Consider the following 20260-nt stretch of genomic DNA (forward strand, 5'->3'; position numbering starts at 1 on the left):
TATAGCTTCGGGTTTACAAGGGGACAGTGCCGGAGCCGGGCGGCAGTGGTGGCGGCTGAGGAGCAGCGTGGACGCACTCAATCCTCTGAACCATGTACTTATAGACGGCCGAGCTGGGAGACTTCGTTACGTGCGTTTTAACACAAAGGGGCCAACGCAGACACTTGAACAGATACTCATCCCCAAGTTCACAGCAGCACTATTCACAACAGTCAGAGGAGGTGGAAACCACCCACTGCCCCGCCGGATGAAGGGCAAGTAAGATGTGTGTATACACGCCGGAGCGCATCCAGCCATGAGAAGAAACTCTGACACTCACACCCCCACAGCCACAACTGGGGGACGGGACACTGGGGGGAATGAGCCAGACACAGGGACACAAACCGTGTGAGTCCACAGGTCGAGGTCCCAGAGCAGAGTAGGGGGTGCCAGGAGCTGGGGGCCTGGGGTCTCATGGGGACAGAGCTTTAGTTCGGGGAGATGAGAATGTTCCGGACACAGATGGTGGTGGGGATGGCACATAAACGTGAGTGTCCTTCATGTCATCGAAGTGCACAAATGTGGCTAATGTGATAAATTTTGTCGTGTATATTTTACCACAATGAAAAATGACTTCAGTAGCTTTACTCAGTCACTTCATTTGCTAGAAAGGTCTTAAATCACAATCAACGCAATACTCGGTATTAACTATCACTCCCAGCTTCGGTGCTTTGCTGAAGCAAACATGCCCCGGTTCTGCGTGTCCAAGACAGCACAGGGACTGCCCTGCCTCCCTGTGGCCAGGGGTACAATGCCACCTGTCCCCTCCCTTCCTCTTAGCGCCTCAAACTTCAGACTCAGGACAGCAGATCTCCAAAGAGGATTCCACGTTCTTCACGGGTGAGTTCTCATTCATTCGACATCTTCTTCACCATCGAGCATGTCTTGATAAAACAGCACAGCCAGTATAGGAAGATCGCAGGTCGCGTCCTCATCACAATCCCAGATGGGACACAGGGTGCCTGCGGCCCATCTCTCACCACGCCTTTCCCACCGCAGGCTGAGCAGCTGGCCCACGCCCAGGGCGCCATCACAGAGGGGTCAAGGTGATGCAGCATAACAGACCGAGGAGCCACCTGACCAGCCTTCCTTCACATGTGCTCGGTGGCCCTGGCACCAGTGAGGGGCCATCTCAGGCACCACAGACCCCGCTGCCTTCCCGCCACGCTGATAGGGACCGCGGTAGCGTGCTGGCGAGTGCATACCCCATCTCCAAACACAGAGAGTGCTTCCAAACATCCCTGCCGATGACACACAGCGGAAGTCCGTTTTTCCACTGACCCCAGGCTGGCCTCCTGACGACGTCCACCCATCGGTGGCCTCGATCGGCGAGATCCCACGGCAGGTGAAGCCTGGCAGGAGTGCAGGGAAAACAGGGATGGGGACACAGGGCGGCGTATGTGGGGACCTAAATGTCTTCTCAACACCGGGGCCTGCAGAAGTGGCCCGTTCCCACTTGTCAGCAGACAGATGACCCCCGACACACACACACACACACACACACACACACACACACACACACGTGCACACACACCCCTTGCCTGGCAACGACACTTAGACTGCAAACAGGAGGGGCATGTTTCATGACCCTTCACCCTCCTCGGGGTCTGGCCTGGGTCAGATCTCAACAGGACACAACTGGGAACTGAGCGCCGATGGGGCGGCCAGTCTGCGGGGCTCTCCCCTCGGCAAGGGCGCTGCTGGTCCAGCTGTTGACAGCTCAGCTAGAGTGAGGCCCACACTGAATGCAGGGGATGTTATGCCGCGGCTGTGAGGGATGGGGCCCCCAGTGTAAGAGGGACGCCCCCACTGCTGCTCCCCCCACTCCTTGGGAAGGCTAGGCAGATGCCCCACGCTGGAGGATGCGCTGGAACAGAGGCAGTGACACCATGAGGGGCTCCGTGAAGGTGCAGGTGATGAGAGAGGGGACAACAGGACCTGGGGAGCAGAGCCAGACGGTGGCCTGAGCAGCGGGGGCTATGAAGCCCGGGCATTGCCTGCCGCACCACACGCATAGCACACAGACAAGGACAAGGACCACATGGGGATGTTACCCAGCCTCTGGGCCAGAAGGGGGCTGGAGGAGAGGTGCGGCCCTGGAGAAGGCACCCTCAGCACAAGCAGACACGCCGCATGCTGGGGAACCGGGGGCACCGGGAAACCCTTCGCAGGTCTGGAAAGGCAGATCTGGGACAACGCGCAGGGGCCAGGCCCGGTCGCACACATGGCACATCCTCGCAGTCCAGACCCACATCCCTTGTGCCATGGGAGCACCAGGATCTGCTGGCGTGCAAATGGCCACGCGAAAGCCCCTGAAATTCATCCCGCAGCCGTCCCTGGCCAAGGTTCCAAAGCAGGAACAAGTCACTGCCGCTGGCAAACGCAGAGATGCGTGTTGCCCTCCAGGACCTACAGGGACACTGGGCTCCACCTCGTGCCCAGCCCCTGGGAAACCGCTGGTGTGTGGTACGTGGTGGCCTGCACAAGTGAACCGGACAGACTTCTCTGTGAGAGATGAGCCTCGCGCAGCACGGGCTGGCAGCTGCTCATTGGGCAAACATCCCATTCCCGAGCATGGTCATCGTCTTACCACAGAGCCACAGGACCCCAGTACAGATGCGCGGGGCTCCCCTCAGCTCATCCAACTGCCTTGCGATCACTGGTGCACAACTGATGAAAGCCCAGTGCCCCAGCTCGGCTCACATATCCAGGAACAGGCCAGGGCACAGCAGTCCCCGTCACAGCGGCAGGCTCTGCGGCCCCATAAGGCACCGTCCCGCGAGGGAGCCAAGTCAGCCCTGGCGTGTGGCCCGGGAACAGGGTTGTGTCACCTGGCCCTGCCCATTCCGAGTGATGTCTCGTGTGCAGGTACAGTGCTCAGGCTGTGGTTCCCTCGGAAACTGAGAGCTAGCCCCGTGTCCCTTCACAAAGGGAGTTCACCCCTTCTTTCTTTCTAGGAGACACACCGTGTGGAACCACTGTCGATTCTCTAAACGCTGGAGAGAACCCTCCAGGGATGGAGGCCTGGATGGAAGGTTCCAGATGGGATGCCGAGTGAGGTCAGTTGCTGCAGCGCAGTTCAAACTGCCCCATCTTCCTGCTGCATGTGGTGGGGGCTCGAGGAGCCAATCCACCTGTAGCCATCGTCTTTTCCACTCTTGCCCCCGGGACTAGGACTATAGCTGCTGTCCCTGCCTCTCACTGCCTGCTCCACCCCAGTTCTCCCTGTGGGTAACACGGTCCTCTCCATCCCTGCTCTTCAGAAGTTTCCTGGTCACGTGTCTGCGTGATGGCTTGTGCTCTGCTCAGCTTCTCAAATCTTTATGTAGGTCTTCTGCCCTGAACAGCTTCTCAGCCCCTCCCTCTGGGACTCCGCCCATGCCCACACTGGGAGGTGCGCTCCTCGGCCCCTCCCTCCAGGACTTTGGCCACGCCCATGCTGGGAAGTGCAGCCATAGAGGGTGCTCCTCTTTCCACTGGGCATGGCAGGTTCTCTGGCTCCCCTGGGTTCATCCAGGGAGAAAGTTGCTGCCCCTGGGAAGGGTGCTGGCCCCCACTCAGCCTTGGCTGGCATCGGGGACAGAACCCAGGCCTCAGGCTTTCCCATCGTGTTTGTTCTTAAACATCACATGTCCCCTTACACCATTGCCTTCCTGGCCTTTGGCCCAGAGGAAGCAGCTTCTGTTGGGGTGTGTCGGCACCTGTGGGTGTCTCTGGGTTGCAAGCCTCTTCAGCTCCAAGCCCGGACACATGAGGAGAGAGAGACACTGGGGGCCTCCTGTTGACCCACAAGCCCCTGCGGCTCTGCCCTCTGTCCACCTTGCAGAGCCTTCTTACGGCTGCTGCACATAGGATGCTCAGGACTTCAGCTGTGGGTGGTAAGAGGGACAGGTGTCTGCAGCTCACCTTCCTGCAGCAGAAATCCCCAACCTTTCCTCTTCGTGGGTTAGTTTAACGCAGGCCACCTTCCCCAGCACCTCTGTGCCCTCCACAGGCAGCTCCCACTCTTCCGAGTTCTTCCCCAGCTCCCCCCACACCAAACACATAAACCAGCCTGTCCCTTCTCCTGGTGCTGCCTCGGCCGGTCCTCACACTCTCACTGCAGCCTGGCTTCCTTCCTGGGCTGGAACCCAGCCTCCAGGTCCACATCTCCACCCTCACGCTGTGTGCCTGCCAGCGAGGCCCCTGCATCCCTCGAAGTCACACTGGCGGCTGTGACAGGTCCTGCATCATGGTCTGGAGGCTGCCTCTCCTCCACCACACCTGCTGGGCCTCTGGATCAACTTATCATCTCCTTTTGCTCCCTTTCTGTTTCTCGTTGACAAAGCTCCTCTCTCTTCATCTTCCTATTATTTCTCAGTGCCTCTCCTGATTCTCATTCACAGGATGCACACTGACATATGTTTTGTTCCAAAGGCTCTTGTCTCCAGCCCTTTATTTAAAAGTGGATCCTGTCACCTCACAATTCACAGTATCTTCTTTTATCTCTTCCAGAACATTCTGCTTTCCCATGTTCTGCACGGCTGCTGTCACATCCATGTTCACTTGTGCCTGTTGTGGGCTCCATCTTGAGGCCACCTTTCCTTAAATGCGCATGAACTTCAGTGCCCCTGACAGAAGCCTTTCACATGGGTGGCGGGGCAGTAACCTGTGTCAGCAGGCCGCGGGGACACACCCTCCGCTCCATACGCAGGCTGGCTTGACCCCCGGTCCTCACTCTGGGTCGCCGCAACCCTCCTCCGTGCCAGGCGTCCCCACGTCTGAGCCTACCCAGTCCCACGTCTCTGCCAGGGATGCCACCCACATCTCTGGTCACCTGATGGCCTGGTGAGAGCGGAACCCCCCCCAGGGACACTGCCCCAAGCCCTTCTCGACCCAGGGGTCAGGCTGGACCACTGAGTATCCCTTCAGGGCAGTGGAAGCAGGGTAACTCGGTGCACTGCACTCCCTCTACAAGCATGGGGGCCACGGCCCTGGCAGAGCCCCCTCTCCACCTCCCTGACCTCGAGGGCACGGCCCCTCTCCCTGGTTCATGTCCACGCCAGTGAGCACGAGATTTGACAGGATTCAGGCCATGACCACAACACTCAGAACACACACGCATGCACACCCACCCTTGAGGGAAAGGAGGCAGCTGCTCCTGTGGAAAGAGCTGGAAATGGGGCTGAAGGCAGGAAGCTGAAGCGTGGGCACAGTCGCCACAGGCAGCGCAGGTGGGACCACGGGTGGAGGAGCGCGGCGCGAGCACTGGGCAGCGGCACGTTCTACGGCCGGACTTACCTTCACCTCCTTCTCAATGTAGTCGCTCAGCAGTCTGTCGGGCTCCACGCGCTCAGGCAGGGACAGCGCCACCGTGTGCAGAGGGCGCCTCTCTGTCACCTTCTCGTGGGCTTTCTTATCTCTACTCTTTTCACCCTTAAGGAATACTCGCTTAAACGGCGACACAATCCCGGGCTACAGGCAAAAATGGCAAGAATAGGAGTTTGTTATTCACGAAGGCTTTGCACTGCTCCCACGGCTAACAAGCTGAAGCCACCAGCACAGTCCCCTCGCAGGCCTGGAACACACACCAGGGTGGGGGACAGTCCCTCACACATCATGGACGCATGACGCATCACACATCACGGATGCATGGGGCCCCGTCCCTCACACGCTCACAGACACCCTAAAGGACAAGGGGCCATGTCCAGGCGACCTCCTGGCAAAGAAGAGGCGGGAAGGGGGAAAGGACCCCCCGGAAGACAGGAGTGTAGAGCTACCCAACCCCCTGGTACCACTGGGTCACTTCACCCCAGGGCCCCAAGCAGCAGTACCTGGCTGCCTCTTCTTGATGCATGTGCTTTACATTCCCTTCCTTGGTCCCGGGCCTCACTGGCCCCAGGTGCCGACCAGCACAGGGAAACCCACATGCCAAATCGGGGTCTCCCCTGTGGCCCAGTCCTACAACCAAAGTCACTCCACAGAGCATGAATGGGGGGAGCAGGGCCAACAAGTCAGCCTGACCTGGGAGCCCCATGAATAGGCCTGGGTCCCTTCCTTGTGACTCTGCAAGAGAGCCCCTCGCCCCCCAGGTCACAGAGGTTCACACACAGTCGTGTCACAGACGGACACCGAGGCACACTGTGTCCAGCCCGAAGGAACGCACACCAGAGAAAGCCAGTGCACAGCCTCTCTGGGAAGCAGCATCCCATCAGCCCGAGAAGGCAGCCCGCCAGCCTACACAGCCTGGCGCCCAAATGCAGCCAGGACCACAGGCCCCTCCTGGACCACACTTACAGAAACGACTAGATGCCAGCGCCATGGAACATTCCTCACAAGCTCTTGCCTCTATGTCCTCGGTGCACAGGATGCAGCCATAGGCCGAATCCAACACAAGTCATCGTCATGAGCTCTGAAGCTGTGAAGCTCCTCACTAGTGCGTCAGCCTCCCCGGCAGAGATGAAGAGGTGCAGTGACTGCCCCCCCCCCCCTGCCAGCAAAGGCAGGGGAGGCCTCGGTGTCTCTCAGCATACCCTGCACCCACCAGCACATTCTGCTATGTGACCTCACCCCCCCTGCCCTGGAGCACCACCTCCCTCCCTGCCCTGGATACCACCTCCCTGCCCTGGAGTATCCCTCCCACCCTGGAGCACAACCTCCTGCCCTGAGCACCCTTTCCCCTGCCCTGGAGCACCTCCTCCTACCCCTGGAGCACTCCCCTACTCCCACTCCCCATGCCCCCTCCATGGGGCTCCTTAGTGCTCTTGTCAGGGGTGAGTGGAATAAGGAAGGAGGCCACAGGGTTACCACGGGAGCTGGATGATGTCCACGTGGAGATTCACATACTTGTCTCTCTACTCTCTGTATTTCTAACCTTCCATCTCACTAAGTATCTTACGTAAGGATGAGAAAAGTTCCTGCCTGTAGCTGCTCGTGATTCGGCTGAGACAGGATGTCCAGAGTCACCATAACGTGGCCATCACAGGCACATGGACAAACGGAGAAGGGATGCCTGCCGGTCCCTGGGGGGATTTCAGCCCCACACAACTTTGGGGAGTGGCCAAGAGGGGGGTGCTCTAGGTGAAAGCCTGGGAGCATCGGAGCAGGTAGGCACTGTGGGCAGCTCATGCGAGGAACGGTAGGAAATGGTCACCCCCAATCGGCCTGACACGGACAGTAAACTTCAAGTTAAAAATAACCCAGGAACTTCAGGAGAGTGAACGCCATGTCCCACCAGCCCCACCCCAGGCAGGCCACGCTGGACTGTGGCTCCCTCTCTGGCCCATATCCCTGTCATCAGGGCCCTTCCTGATCACTGGCTTCTGAACACAGAGCGCCTCCTGGGCCCTGTGACAGGTGCACACTGCCACAGGGCTGCAAGGAAACTGAGGCAGCACACAAAAACATTGGCCTTCTCAAAACCTACAACCTTCACAGACGCAGATGTCTGCCCCCACACCATCCGCATCTGGCAGCCCCAAAGAGCGCACGCTCCTGGGTCACGACCAACTGCAGCACCTGGGGACAACGGGAACTGACCTCAGAGGAGAGGTTTGCCAAGGTCAGCCTTTCGCCACGAAGCCCAGGCCGAATCACCAGGTGCACTGATCACACGCGACCTGCAGTACTATTTTCAAGTGGAGACACAGGTCAGAAAGTTGCAGTGTGTGCTGTGAGGGACCCCAGGGCCTCACCCTGCAGCCCGCTCTCCGGACAGACCCTCTGCGGGCCAATAAACAGCATCTGTCTGGCCCCAGCAGATGGAGGAAACCAGCCAGCCCACTTCCTACTGCCCAGGGGCCACCACCCCTCCACTGAGCCCCATGCCGTCTGCCTCTAGCTGTACCTCCTAGAACCCCGCACAGGACTCCAGCGCCGAGGGAACAGGAAGTGCTGGCCGGTGATGGCTCGGTGCCCACGCCAGCCAGGCAAGGGGGAGGCCCCGTGAGTAAATGACACAATTCCTATGTCAAAAGTGCGGAGTCAGGCAGGGGAATCAGCCTAGAGCAGGTAACCAGGCATTATCTCCATAATGAAAATCACTGGCCTGGTGCCTCAACCATGTGCTTGAGAGCCGACTGCTCTGCGTTCAGAGGCTCACCCCAGCCACCAGGCGCAGGCCCGCAACAGCCCTATACCAGCCCTTGGCCGCGAGCCCTGGGAACATCTGGGGACAGCACAGCTTTCCCGGCCTCAGCTCTGAGCCTTGGTGCCCCGGGCACCACATGCTTTTTTTTGGTTAACGTCTCCGGTAACCATAACTGGCGGACTAGCCTTCCGAGAAAGTGGAACGCTGAAATCACTGTGCAAAGACACAGATCGTAGCAAACCTGCCCCTTCTTGCCACCACCTCACCCACATCACCGCAGCACTGGCAGCGGCTCCCACAGGGACAGCGGGGCCCCTCTGCTTCTCCAGACACACCACTACCAGGAGAGCACTCAGGGTTTTGGAACTGATGTTGCTTTTAAACATGAAAATGTATGCGGCGCCTGGGTGGCTCAGTCAGTTAAGCGTCCAACTTCAGCTCAGGTCATGATCTCATGGTTCATGGCCTCAAGTCTTGCCTCGGGCTCTGTGCTGACAGCTCAGAGCCTGGAGCCTACTTCAGATTCTGTGTCTCCCTCTCTCTCTGCTCCTCCCCTGTTCACGTTCTCTCTCTCTCTCTCTCTCTCAGAAATAAATAAAACATTTAAAAAAATTAAAAAATAAATGATAAACATGAAAACATAAAGTCAAGTTCTGGTTAAAAAAACACATGGAGAGGGGCCTCTGGGTGGCTCAGTCGATTAAGCATCTGACTCTTGATTTTAGCTCAGGTCATGATCTTGTGGTTCACGAGTTCAAACCCTGCGTCGGGCTCTGGGCTGACAGCATGGAACCTATTTGGGATTCTCTCCCTCTCTTTCTGCCCCTCCCCTGCTCACTCTCAAAACACACACACACAAACACACACAGAGAAAATCCAGAATGTTCTGGCACACAGGAGCAGGGCTCCCACACACGATCAGACCCTCTAGCTCAGTGGAATATTCTCCAGATCAAGACGTCAAGTTCTGAAAGCAGTTTCGGCCACCACGTCCTCATTCTCCACTCACGTGTCCTGCCGGGACGCTCACGCTCACGCTCACCACCTAAGTGCTCTCACCGCCCTGGCCCTGAAAGCCAAAAGGACCAGCGCAGCCCCAGGAGGAGCACAAGCCAAGGACGATTCCCCCACAGGAACGGAGCCGGCACTGGGCGCAGCCTGGGGGCCTCCTGGGCCTAAGCCTTCTGTGACTGTGTGGAACTTTCCGGACTGGCTGGGGAACGATCCGGAGACCCTTACCATATTGTTAGATCTTTTCCATCTTGAAACAACACTTAAAGTTGGGGACCGAGCAGGCACCCAGTGTGGCCGCGGTGTCTCCCGGCGGAGAGCCCACCTTACCGGAGCACCTTTGTTGCACACCTGTGCTACAGCACTGCTTGTCTTTTTTTTTTTAAGATTGTATTTTTAAGCCCCAGCGTGGGGCTTGAACTCGACCCTGACACCAAGGGTCGCCCGCTCTTCTGAATGAGCCAGCCAGGCACCCCAAAAGGTAAGCTTCCTAAACCACCTTCGGTAGTAAGTTCCTGCCAACAGGACCCGGCCTGTGCCCTCAGGCCTCCCCTGGGCCTGGGTCCCCATGGCAGGACGCCCCACGGCAAGGCTCCCCATGGCTGCAGGCACGCAGGCCGCCCGTGGCCGTAGTGTGCAAGCTTCTGGCCATGCCAGTGTGCATTTGCTTTTTCTTTGCCCTTTCCTGGGTCCCAGCCGACCACCGTCCCCACTGACGGGACACCGGAGGCCTCCCGCCCCTTGAGTTAAGACGATGGCCCCTCCTCATCGCTCCCCATCAGCAGCCAGCCACCACTTCGCAGACCCGGAAGCCGGCAGGAGCCCTCCTCCCCCCTCCCCGAAGCAGGGGTGGGGGGCCATCATCCTTACCGGCTGCCCCGCAGGGCCGACACCTACCTCGTTCTCCATGGGACACGGGCAGGCAAGTGTGTCTGAGGAGGGGTTTCAGGGGGCTCTGGCTCCCCCTCTCCTCTGCTCACTCCTGACCGTGATGAAAACACGCTCGATGTTGGCCCTCCCCCCGGAAGACACAGGCGAGTGAACGGGAAGACGAGACCACAGCTTCCTTCTGCAAACCCCGCCGAAGGGGCTCAGGCCCATCAACAGCGAGAGAGGAGGTGGCACCTCAAACTGCCGGCAAAGCCCAAAGACAGCAGCAGGCACAGAAGGACGCTGAGCGGAGCTGTACCCTCACCACGTCCAGCAGGACGCAAGGGCGCCCCCCTGCCTCCCGCACTTCCAGCCACAGCTGCGGGGTCGGCTGAGCCGCATGAATGCAATCTCGCACCAACGCGAGCAAGAGTGGGTGGGCAAACCCAGAGCCCCGCAGGGCTATCCCCCTCAACCCTTCGGGGGGCACCTCCTGACCCTCGCCCTCCCTGACCCTTCACTCCTGAGCTGGGGCTCCCACTATGACCCTGAAGAGTGTGTCTCTGAGCAAGTTCCCTTCAACGTCTTCGGGGTCAAAGCCATTCATGTGGCAAAGCAGAAGCTCCTGAGCTAAGGGTGCAGGCCCTGACACAGAACATTCCAGAACAAACAGGGAAGGTTAGCAACTAAGCATCTGGTGAGGCAGAATGACCATGTGTGCTCACAGATCAACAAACTCAACAATTATAACAGGTTTGTTATTAGGATGAACCCAATCCAAATGCTGACTTTCAACAGCCTTTTGCCCATAAAAGTGGCCATTTCCCATTGTTCCACTTAGCCTGTGGCAAAGGTCAGTACTTCCTGATTCTGAGAAGACCGAGGCTCCAAGGCAATCACTCTGTGCCCCAGTTACCACCCATGCACCCTGGACGGAGAAGGTACTGTAGGATGGGGAGGCTGCCAGGACAGACTGGCTGGAAGGAAGCCCAGTCCTGACTGGACTGTCCCTTTATCTCCTTAGGGACTCGGGGCAGCACGCTGCCTGATATCAAGACTTTTCCTCCTTCCTCAAAGCTGCCCCCACAAAGTGGGACTGCATGGCCCTGGCCCCCAACCAGCCGCCAAGGACAGATGTGGGCCAACCCCCGGACTGCACACAACTCCAGGAAGCCCTGGGCGGCCTGCTCCCGCACATGCCATGATTGCCTGCTGGGTGAGAGAGGCCAGTGAGCTCCCGGAAGAGGCTGCAGAGACGGGACAGACACACGGCCCCTGCAGGCATCTGGGAAGGCGCAGGTGAAACTATCCACCAGGGAGACCGCCCACAAGTGGACTGTCCAGTCAGTATGCCCATGGTGCTAATGCTGAACCCCAACTAAACAACACACCAGCCCCCAAAACAACTCCATTCTTGTAGGGCCACGGCACAAAAACACTACTCAACCATCATGGTACTTTGAACTTCATCCGTGAAAATGTTGTGGAAATTTGTTTCCTTTCCACTTACAGAATTCCTCCCAGTGTTCCTGATTTTCCTTCTTGGACCACAAAACCGAACATATGTACTACCAGGCCCATTTTATGTGAAAAGTTTGCTCACCCTGTCCTAGAACACAAAGCAAAACAAGAAAAATAAGATAACATGCACTACAGGCCATGGAAGCCAGACCCATAAAGTCTGTGGGTGACCTGGGAGGGGACAAGGGCGGCCATGGCGACCTGGGAGGGGTGAAGAGTAGGCATGGGGTCAAGGGTGGGCATGGATCTGGGAGGGGACAAGGGCAGGCATGGCAGCCTGGGAGGGTTAAGGGCAGGCATGGGGTCAAGGGTGGGCATGGAGATCTGGGAGGGGTCGAGGGCGGGCAGACTGGAAGTGACTCAAATCCCAACAATAGCAATGAGGCACTGGCTCTGCAAATTGAAAAGGCTTTGTACGAAGGCCATCTGGGACAGACGGAGCCCAAACATGCAGACCCAGCCTCATAAAACTACAGGGTTCCAACAGGGTACAAAGCTTTCTGACCAGGAAACATGGAAGGGCTTCCCGTCCCTGAACGAGCTCAGGAGCATCCCCATCAAGTTCTGCAGAGCAATTATTCTGAACCCAGAAGTTCATACAGAGTCAAACTATCCATCAGATTCAGACAGAACTAGGCTGGCGGTGTTTACACCCAAGAAGTCCCTCTGAGAGACATACCAGCCAATGTCCTACCAGCAAAAGAAAAACACATGGATTCCAGGGAACAGGGCAAGTAACCCAGGAACGCGATGACCTCAATCGCACGAAGAGTCGTGAGCAGAGCCAGCACAGCCCTGGGTCCACGTTAGAACAGAGCGAGGAGGCCCAGAAACAACGTGAAGGAGGACTCTTGGTATGTGATTTGTATGCGTAAGACCCCAGAAGGTCTACATTGACAATAAAAGCTTGCCTCTTTTCGAAGAAAAAAAGAAAAGCAATTTACAAAAAACTCTAGAAAACCAAAGTTAGTCAAAACACACCCCCCCCCGCCCCAGTGTGAAATGTACTACGATTCGACCCAGTCCTGATACTGGGTGCCGCAGCCTGGGGGTCTACGCGGGGCCCAGCCTGACGCCTCTCCAGAAGCACAGACCCTGTGGCAGAATTACACTTTGCCACAGTCTGACCACACAACCCGGCATGGAACTCAGCCCACCTGAGGCACCGGGCAGGCTCACGGCTAGCGGACCATCACCGCCTCCAGGTGTTTCTACACCTGTGAGACGCCGCTTTTAAAAATGGGGATCATGGGTTCAATCTGAGAGTTCTAATTCAACACGAATCAAATAGGACCTTCCTTAACTTTACATTTGGGTCTTTCACGTCTCACGAGAATGATCTCGGTCCCCGATCACCTGGTCGGCCAGCAGCCCCCGCACGAATGCCACTCACGTCCGTGAGGTGCCCACCCCAGCGCTTCGTGCACCGCCCACAGAGCCCCTGCATCTGCAGCTCCGACCACAGGAGGACCGCCCCACCATCCAGCCTGTAGGGGACCTCACACACGCACGATTAGGAAGTCAAAGTGAAATATCCTCCCCCGGGTCAAGAACTGAAGCGAGTGCCAAACACAATGTGACCCTGAGGAACTTCTTTTCTAAGTAACTGACAAAATGGACAAAACGTTGAAAAGAAGAAGGAGAGAAGCAAGAGAGGAGGGAACGGGGAGGGAGAGGTGGGGGGAAGGGGAGGAATGGGAGGTGGGGGGAGGAGGACATGTGAGAGGAGGAAGGTGGACACCATGTCTGGCCAGTGGTCCCAGTGCTTTGCAGCTCACCACAGAGGCCACAGAGCACCAGGCGTCCCACCCCCACCCCAGATGAAAGGAGCCAAGCACACACCTAAGGAGGCAGGTGAGTGTTTGCTCAGGGCGTCCTCCCTTCTCTCTGGCCACAGCAGCCACTGCAACCACAGCTGATCCTTCACCGTCGCCCAACGTAACAGAACAGTCCACGGCCATCGCCTTGCGGACACTCATACAGCCCACCCTCTGGCCAGTGGCAGGGGATGGCTCAGGGGACGGCTCGGGGGAGAGCTCAGAGGAGAGCTGCTCAGGGGACAGCTCAGACTGGGGAACAGCTGCCGGGAGTGCTACTGCCCCTGCAGGAAAGCACTGAGGTGTTTGCGGGCCTTGTTCTGGGGGACCTGGTGACAGAGAGCAAGGAGACAAGTTTCCTGTGTTTAAAGAACCTTAGGCGTTCAGAGTGACATGTCCTATCCAGATGTGGGATCACAGGGTTATGGGTCAGCTTCCTGGGCAGGCTGTGCCCCGGCCCCCACGCCGAGAGTCTGCGGGTAATGATACTAACGCAAGCACACCGGCACCTCATCCTCAAACACACGCAGCAGGTGCAAAATGACACCAGGTATTACCAATAATACAATCACCAAAAACAACTTGTTTAGGGCTTTTTTGTAGTTTTCATCCTCGGTGCATAGCCCACTGGGGGCGTCTGTCAAATGTCCATGGTTTAGGTTTACAACTTTTTTTTTAAGTTTATTTATTTATTTTGAGAGAAAGGGGAGGGCAGAAAAAGGAGGGGCAGAAAGAGAGGGGGAGAGAGAGACAGAGAAACGGAGAGAGAGCATCTCAAGCAGGCTCTGCACTGCCAGCCCAGAGCACATGAGGCTCCATTGCACAAACCGTGAGATCATGACCTGAGCCGAAGCCAAGAGTCGGACACTTAACCTACTGAGCCACCCAGGCACCCCTATGTCATTTTTGATACATATTTTGCTTTTCATTTTCAAGTGACATTTTAAGAAGCGTTTATTCAATTTGTACTACTACAGAACATTAGATGGCTGCAGTCGTGAGGCTCGTGCTAAGTGGTCACACTCCCCTTGCCTCCAGGTAACCATTTAAGAACCATCAGAGTGGGTGGCTCAGTGGGTTAATCGACTTTGGCTCAGGTCATGATCTCATAGTTAGTGAGTTCGAGCCCCACATGGGGCTCTGTGCTGACAGCTCAGAGCCTGGAGCCTGCTTCAGATCCTGTGTCTCCCTCTCTCTCTGCTCCTCCCTCTCGCGTGCTCTCTCACTCTCTCTCTCTCTCTCTCACAAAAATAAATAAACATTAGAAAATAAATAGAAGAGCTAAAAACCACTGGAGTGGATACATGCACGCACACATCCTAGAGCCTGCTCACAGGGCTCTGCGGTCACAGGGCTCGCACGGGGCTCACAGGGCTCTTGGGTCACGCTGCCCTGACAGCCAGCGGGTAGGCACAGCACAGTTTGGGGAACACGCACCTACACATGGAGCGTGGCCATGATGCACGGCCCAGGGCACAGACTGCTCCCCACTCCTCCCAGTGTGTCCCTGGGTGGTTCAGAAGTGGGATGCTGGCTCAGTCAATGCTCCAGGTAAGGATGCACGGCCGCTGTGCTGTCAGCTCAGGGATTTCTGTGGACCTTGGGGGGGGGGAGGGGACAGGTGGCCCAAAGTGCTCCTAATCTGCACTCTCCTCTTCTGGAGAGTCTGACTTGCGTCTTCACTCATTCCTGCATCTGTTCCCATCTTGCCTGTTTTTCCTCTCAGCCCCAGGCCTTGGTTGTTCTGTCTTCTTGTGTTATTTATGAGATGTTTACCTTCTGGTTTAGAAGCTGCAGGTATTGTTTTCTCTATTTATATGTCTTCTTACTCTGCTTATGTGTATGTCATGGCCGAAGTACTTAGCTTGTTCCTTGCTCCAGTCTCTGGACCATCTGCTGATCATCCGCATAGAGTATGAACCACTCACACATTTCACCCTTCTCTGTGCAGAGTCTGCACCCTGCACACTATGTGGCCCGGTGCCCCTCACACACCCCACTCACCTGGCTCCTCACAGCCCCTTACTTGCCCCCCGCCCGTGGCCTCGCACACTTGGAGCCCCCATGGCCTGCACACTCGCCCCCCTTCCCCCACCACGGCCCTGCACACAAGGCCCCCCGGCCCATGGCCCCTCATGGCACGCCCGCTCTCGGCTCCCTCCCTCACTGTCCTCCTTTTCAGAGGTTTCTGGCTGCTGTCACCTGCTCCTGCTCTGCTCCTGCTCATAACTCAGGAGTGTGATGTCAAGTTCTCAGAGCCGGGTGGCATCTTCACTCAGGTCCTGGTGTAAGGCAACCTGGGGCGGCTGGACACAGTCACGAGGCCACCATCCCATCCAAATACAAGATGGGTCCCCCTTTCCTCCACCGCTGGTCTGTTTCAGGAGTCTGTCTCATAGACATTCCAGCCAGGTCTGCTCTAAGCCGAGAGCACGCGCCCACACCCACGGACGGGCCAGTGAGCAGAGCGGGTAGTGGGATGGGATCGGGTGCCCGTGCTGACATGAGCACTGGTGCTGGCACTTGGGCTTGTTGTCTCATCAGCCCCAGTAACAGAAGAGAAGGCTCAGGGTGTCAACCCCTGCAGGGCGAAGCCATCACCCCTAGAGGGGCCAAGATGCACGATGGAGCCCAGGTCAGCCAGAAGCCACAGTGCACGGAGCCCCCAGAGAGCAGGCTGCCGCCCCCATGCTGCCCAGTGAGGTAACCAGGCCTGAAAGTGCGGCGCCCTGATGAGGAGACGAGCAGCAGCCCGGCGGCAGTGGCCAAGGGGACAAGGGCCCCTCACCATCTGAACTCTCCACTGGCCACACACTGCCAGCCTCATCCTGGGGGGCGTCCTGACTCACGGATGGCCTCCAGAGAGAGCCCCCTGCAAGGGTACCACTCGTTTCCGCACTTCTGTCTAAAGGCAGGTCGTGAAAAGGGTGCAGGCCACGGCTCCGCTTCCCCAGGTCATCCCTGAGGTATCTGGACAGGACCACAGACAGCCCTGCACAGGCGGGCCCCATGGCCACCAAGAACAGAAAGTGGCACAACCTTCTGGGAGATCGCAGGAGGCTTCATCCACCTCTGGGCGTTCCACAGCTCCCTCCCAGTGTGGCCGGAAGTGCACAGCCCTCTGCCCTCCATACCCCCACCAATTCCTCTCCCAGTGCGGGGACCAGCCCTACAGCCTCAGGAGCTCTGACAACAGGCCTGGCCTAGAGCTCAGCACTCCCCGGCACCTAAGGCCATCCAAACTCCTGACCAAAGAACTTTCTCTGCGGTCAGGCAGGAAGTGCTGCCCGAGTCCAGGCCAAAAACACAGACAACCAACAGAGGGAATGGGATGAGAGAAAGAAACACTCACAGAATAAATGGGATGAGGAGGAGGAGCACATATGGAGGTATAGAGATAAAAGAAAGGAGTGCCCTTGGGGGAAAGGGGAACAGGAGGGAGAGGAGCGCCCTCAGATGGAATGGGAGGAGGAAGAGGAGCACCCTTGGGGGGGAACGGGAGGAGGGAGAGGGGCACCCTCAGATGGAATGGGAGGAGGGAAGAGAAGCACCCTTGGGGGGAGCGGGAGGAGGGAAAGGGAAATGGGAGGAGGGAGAGGAGCACCCTCAGGGGAAATGGGAGGAAGAGGAGCACCCTCAAAGGGAATGGGAGGAGGGGGCGGAGAATCCTCGGAATGAACAGGATGAGAGCGAGGAGCACCCTCAGAGGAAATGGGAAGAGGGAAAGAAGCACCCTCGGAGGGAACGGGAGGAGGGGGAGGAGCATCCTCGGAGGAAATGGAATGGAGGAGGAGCATCCTCAGAGGGGACGGGAGGAGAGAGAGGAGCACCCTCGGAGGGAACAGGATGAAGGAGGAGCACCCTCGAAGGGAATGGGAGGAAGAGGGGGAGCACCCTCAGAGAGAATGGGAAGAGAGAGGAGCACCTCAGAGGGAATGGGAGGAGGGAAAGGGGTGCCCTCAGGATAGAAAGCAATGACGGTTCACCCCAATTCTGTAGGGTTCTCCCCAACTGCTTTCCCACAAGGTAAAACCCACCCAAGAATGCTACCAGGAGAGGGAAAGGGCACCTTCGTTAAAGGGCAAACCTGGCCACTTCTGCAAACAGACAGCAGCACACAGCAGGGCCTGGGCGCAGTAGATGTGAGTTTGCTGCCTCACCCACACCACCGGCTCAGCACAGCTGTGTCCACCTGCCTGGACCCACCTCGCCCCTGAGGCACACGGCCCCTGGAAAACTGTAGGTGTTCGCATTAGGGACCATGACCCGCCCACAGCACGATGCCTGGCCACAGCCAACACGGGGCGGCTCCTCCCCGAAGGACGACAGGACTGTCCATCCATGCAGCCCATGCAAGCACCCGGAGAGGAGCATCTGCGCCGGGGCCTGACCCTGACCCCACAGTGATGAGTGGCCAGGAGACACTGGGCAGCTGCCAAGGGCAGGTGGTGGGCAGAACACAGCCACCCTGCTTCTGCCGTGGACGCCGCCAACACAGTGACTCTGCTGAGGGCACACAGGGGCTCCCATGCTGCTCCGGCCACTCTTCTTAAGTTTGAAATTCTCTCAAAATAAAGAGTTTTTTTTTAAGCATGAAAACAACACACGTTTTACAAGAACACAGAGAAAAGGACCCACATTAAAGAGGTTAGGATGCTCACCAATGAGGGTGAGGTGTGTAGAAAGAGGAGGACTGGGGATCAAAGGAGCCAGAGAACAGGTGAAGATGGCAAACAGGAAACCCCCGTAAGCAGCAGGGACCAATCAGAGCTGCCACCTCCTCCTGTGGCCAAGCAGCAACAATGGAGGGAGCGAGAGGGGGTTCAGACCACCATGTCCCACTGCTGAAGGCAGGCACCGGGGACATGAGGTATGCCAGGCATCCAGGATATCCATGGAAAGGTCAAACCATGCCCCTTCCAAAATGCCACGGCACCAGGGAGCCAAGCACAAATTTCTCATTGAACGCGTAGGATCCAGACACACGGGAAGAGCTGTGGAAACGAGGGTTCCCAAGCAGGACGGTCCGGGAGATGCATGGACATGGAATGTCTTCTCTGTGAGTGCCAGGTGATAAAATACCGCAGACAAGGTGGGCTGTGGCCGGATTTCCTCCCTCTGCTAATACGGCAAAACGTCCACTCTGGGAATAAACTTACGAGAACACTTCATACAGATGCAGAAGGGTCGCCCCAGAAACAGGGTCCACAGATGTCTCTTTGTAGCAGGTATTAAAACACAACAGAATCTTCAAGGGATACCGGGAACCAGTCACCCTGACTCCTCCACCTCCTTTCAGGACAAGTAACTCCTCGCAGGTGTGCTCCACCTCCTGCTGGTCCCTACACAGGCCAGATGTAGCTACAGAAATCTGTGCTTCTCACCAAGGAGCAGCCCAGCGGGGGCAGGCAGGGTGGGCCCCCCATCTCCAGCAACAGGACCACATGACAGAATGAGGATAGCAAGGGGAGGGGGGAAGGGCTCTTCAGAGAATCCACTCACTTTGCAGAGTGCACATGCTGACCCACCGCCCTGTGCTCCTTCTGACAGCACTATCTCATGGCACTAAAAGCTGCCCCCGCAGATGGTGAGGGAGTTCCAGTAAGGCAGGTACAGTTCCCCAGAAAACCCTACATCCAGTGGGTGCTAAACCAGTGTTTGCAATGAATGAAACAAACGAAATAAAACTATGTGCGAACACAGAAAAGAATGCACATGTAAGAAAGCCACCAGCAAAGCTCTAATAGAATAGTTGTTTCTAGCAGATAGCTTTTTTCCATTCTTTTCTTAAATATATTTTGCTACTTTTTCTCAGTTATAAATGTATTTTTTAGTAAGAAAACAGTTAAGTTCATGTTGGAAAATAAACCCCCAAATTATTAGCATATACCCTTTTCACCTACCAGCTTGACAAGTATTCAACACTGTGATACCGTGTTAAGTGAGCAAAGCTATTTGAATACACGCATTCTCATAAACTGCTCTTAATTAAAACCAGTGCTGCTGTGAGGAACAACTTATCGGCATTGACTAAAATTACAAATGTGCGTAAGCCTTCCTAACAATTGCATTTTGGGGAACTAATCCACGGATACACATACACACCCATGAAAGGTGTGTAAACAGCCAATCTCTGTATTTTTTTCTTAGAGCAAAACAACGTTAAATTTTATAAATAAGCTACGGTTGAACTATGAATTGTATTAATCCAAGAGAAAATGCCACGGAGCCCTAAAGAGTAACGTGCATAATGAAAGATCTCCAAAAATATACTGTCAGGAAAAAATAGTCCCCGAGAGATTCCTAGTCCCCTCGTAGAAGTAACACCCCCAGAGCAGTGAGCACATCCACTGACCAGATGTTGGTTTCTAGAAACCACTTCCACTGAAAACAACCAGGCCCCCGGACAAATGTCTGGTTCTGGGCTAGGGCAGGAAGGCAGCAGATTAGCCCAGAATGTCTCATAGCAAATGTAAGCAAGAGCTCAAAGTATACTGGGGCTGGTCAAAAGCCACGAGCCACGCAACAGCGTGAACACACTTAATGTGACCAAACTGCACACTTAAAAATGGTTACGATGGTGGGAATGCCTGGGTGGCTCAGTCGGTTGAGTGTCTGACTTTGGCTCAGGTCATGATCTCACAGTTCTTGGGTTTGAGCCCCACATCAGGCTTTGAGCTGTCAACATGGAGTTGGCTAAGGATTCTCTGTCTCCTTCTCTCTCTGCCCCTCTGCTGCTCGTGCTCTCTCTCTCTAAAATAAAGAAACATTTTAAAAAATGGTTAATGATACGCCTGGGTGGCTCAGTCAGCTGAGCATCCAACTTCGGCTCAGGTCATGACCTCACAGTTTGTGAGTTCAAGCCCCACATCGGGGCTGACAGCTCAGAGCCTGGAACTTGCTTCGGATTCTTTGTCTCCCTCTCTCTCTGCCC

At 56.5% G+C, this 20260-nt stretch overlaps 1 protein-coding gene across 2 annotated transcripts in view; it reads right to left on the reverse strand.

Moving 5' to 3' along the window:
- CCM2 (CCM2 scaffold protein) overlaps positions 1-10125 on the reverse strand; it is a 23207-nt gene extending 13082 nt beyond the window's left edge. The window contains exons 1-3 of one of the 2 annotated variants that reach the window (XM_077765798.1): positions 10016-10125; positions 5320-5493; positions 1245-1391 (exon numbers count right to left, since the gene is read on the reverse strand). In XM_077765798.1, coding sequence (XP_077621924.1) covers positions 1245-1391; positions 5320-5493; positions 10016-10027 — 333 coding nt within the window. In that variant the 5' untranslated portion in view covers positions 10028-10125. The remainder of the gene's footprint in view (positions 1-1244; positions 1392-5319; positions 5494-10015) is intronic. The other variant, XM_077765799.1, reaches the window with a different exon arrangement.
- Positions 10126-20260: the final 10135 nt, after the last annotated feature.

The sequence above is a fragment of the Crocuta crocuta genome, unplaced genomic scaffold, assembly GCF_008692635.1.
Source record: "Crocuta crocuta isolate KB4526 unplaced genomic scaffold, BGI_CrCroc_1.0 scaffold751, whole genome shotgun sequence".
NCBI lineage: Eukaryota > Metazoa > Chordata > Mammalia > Carnivora > Hyaenidae > Crocuta > Crocuta crocuta.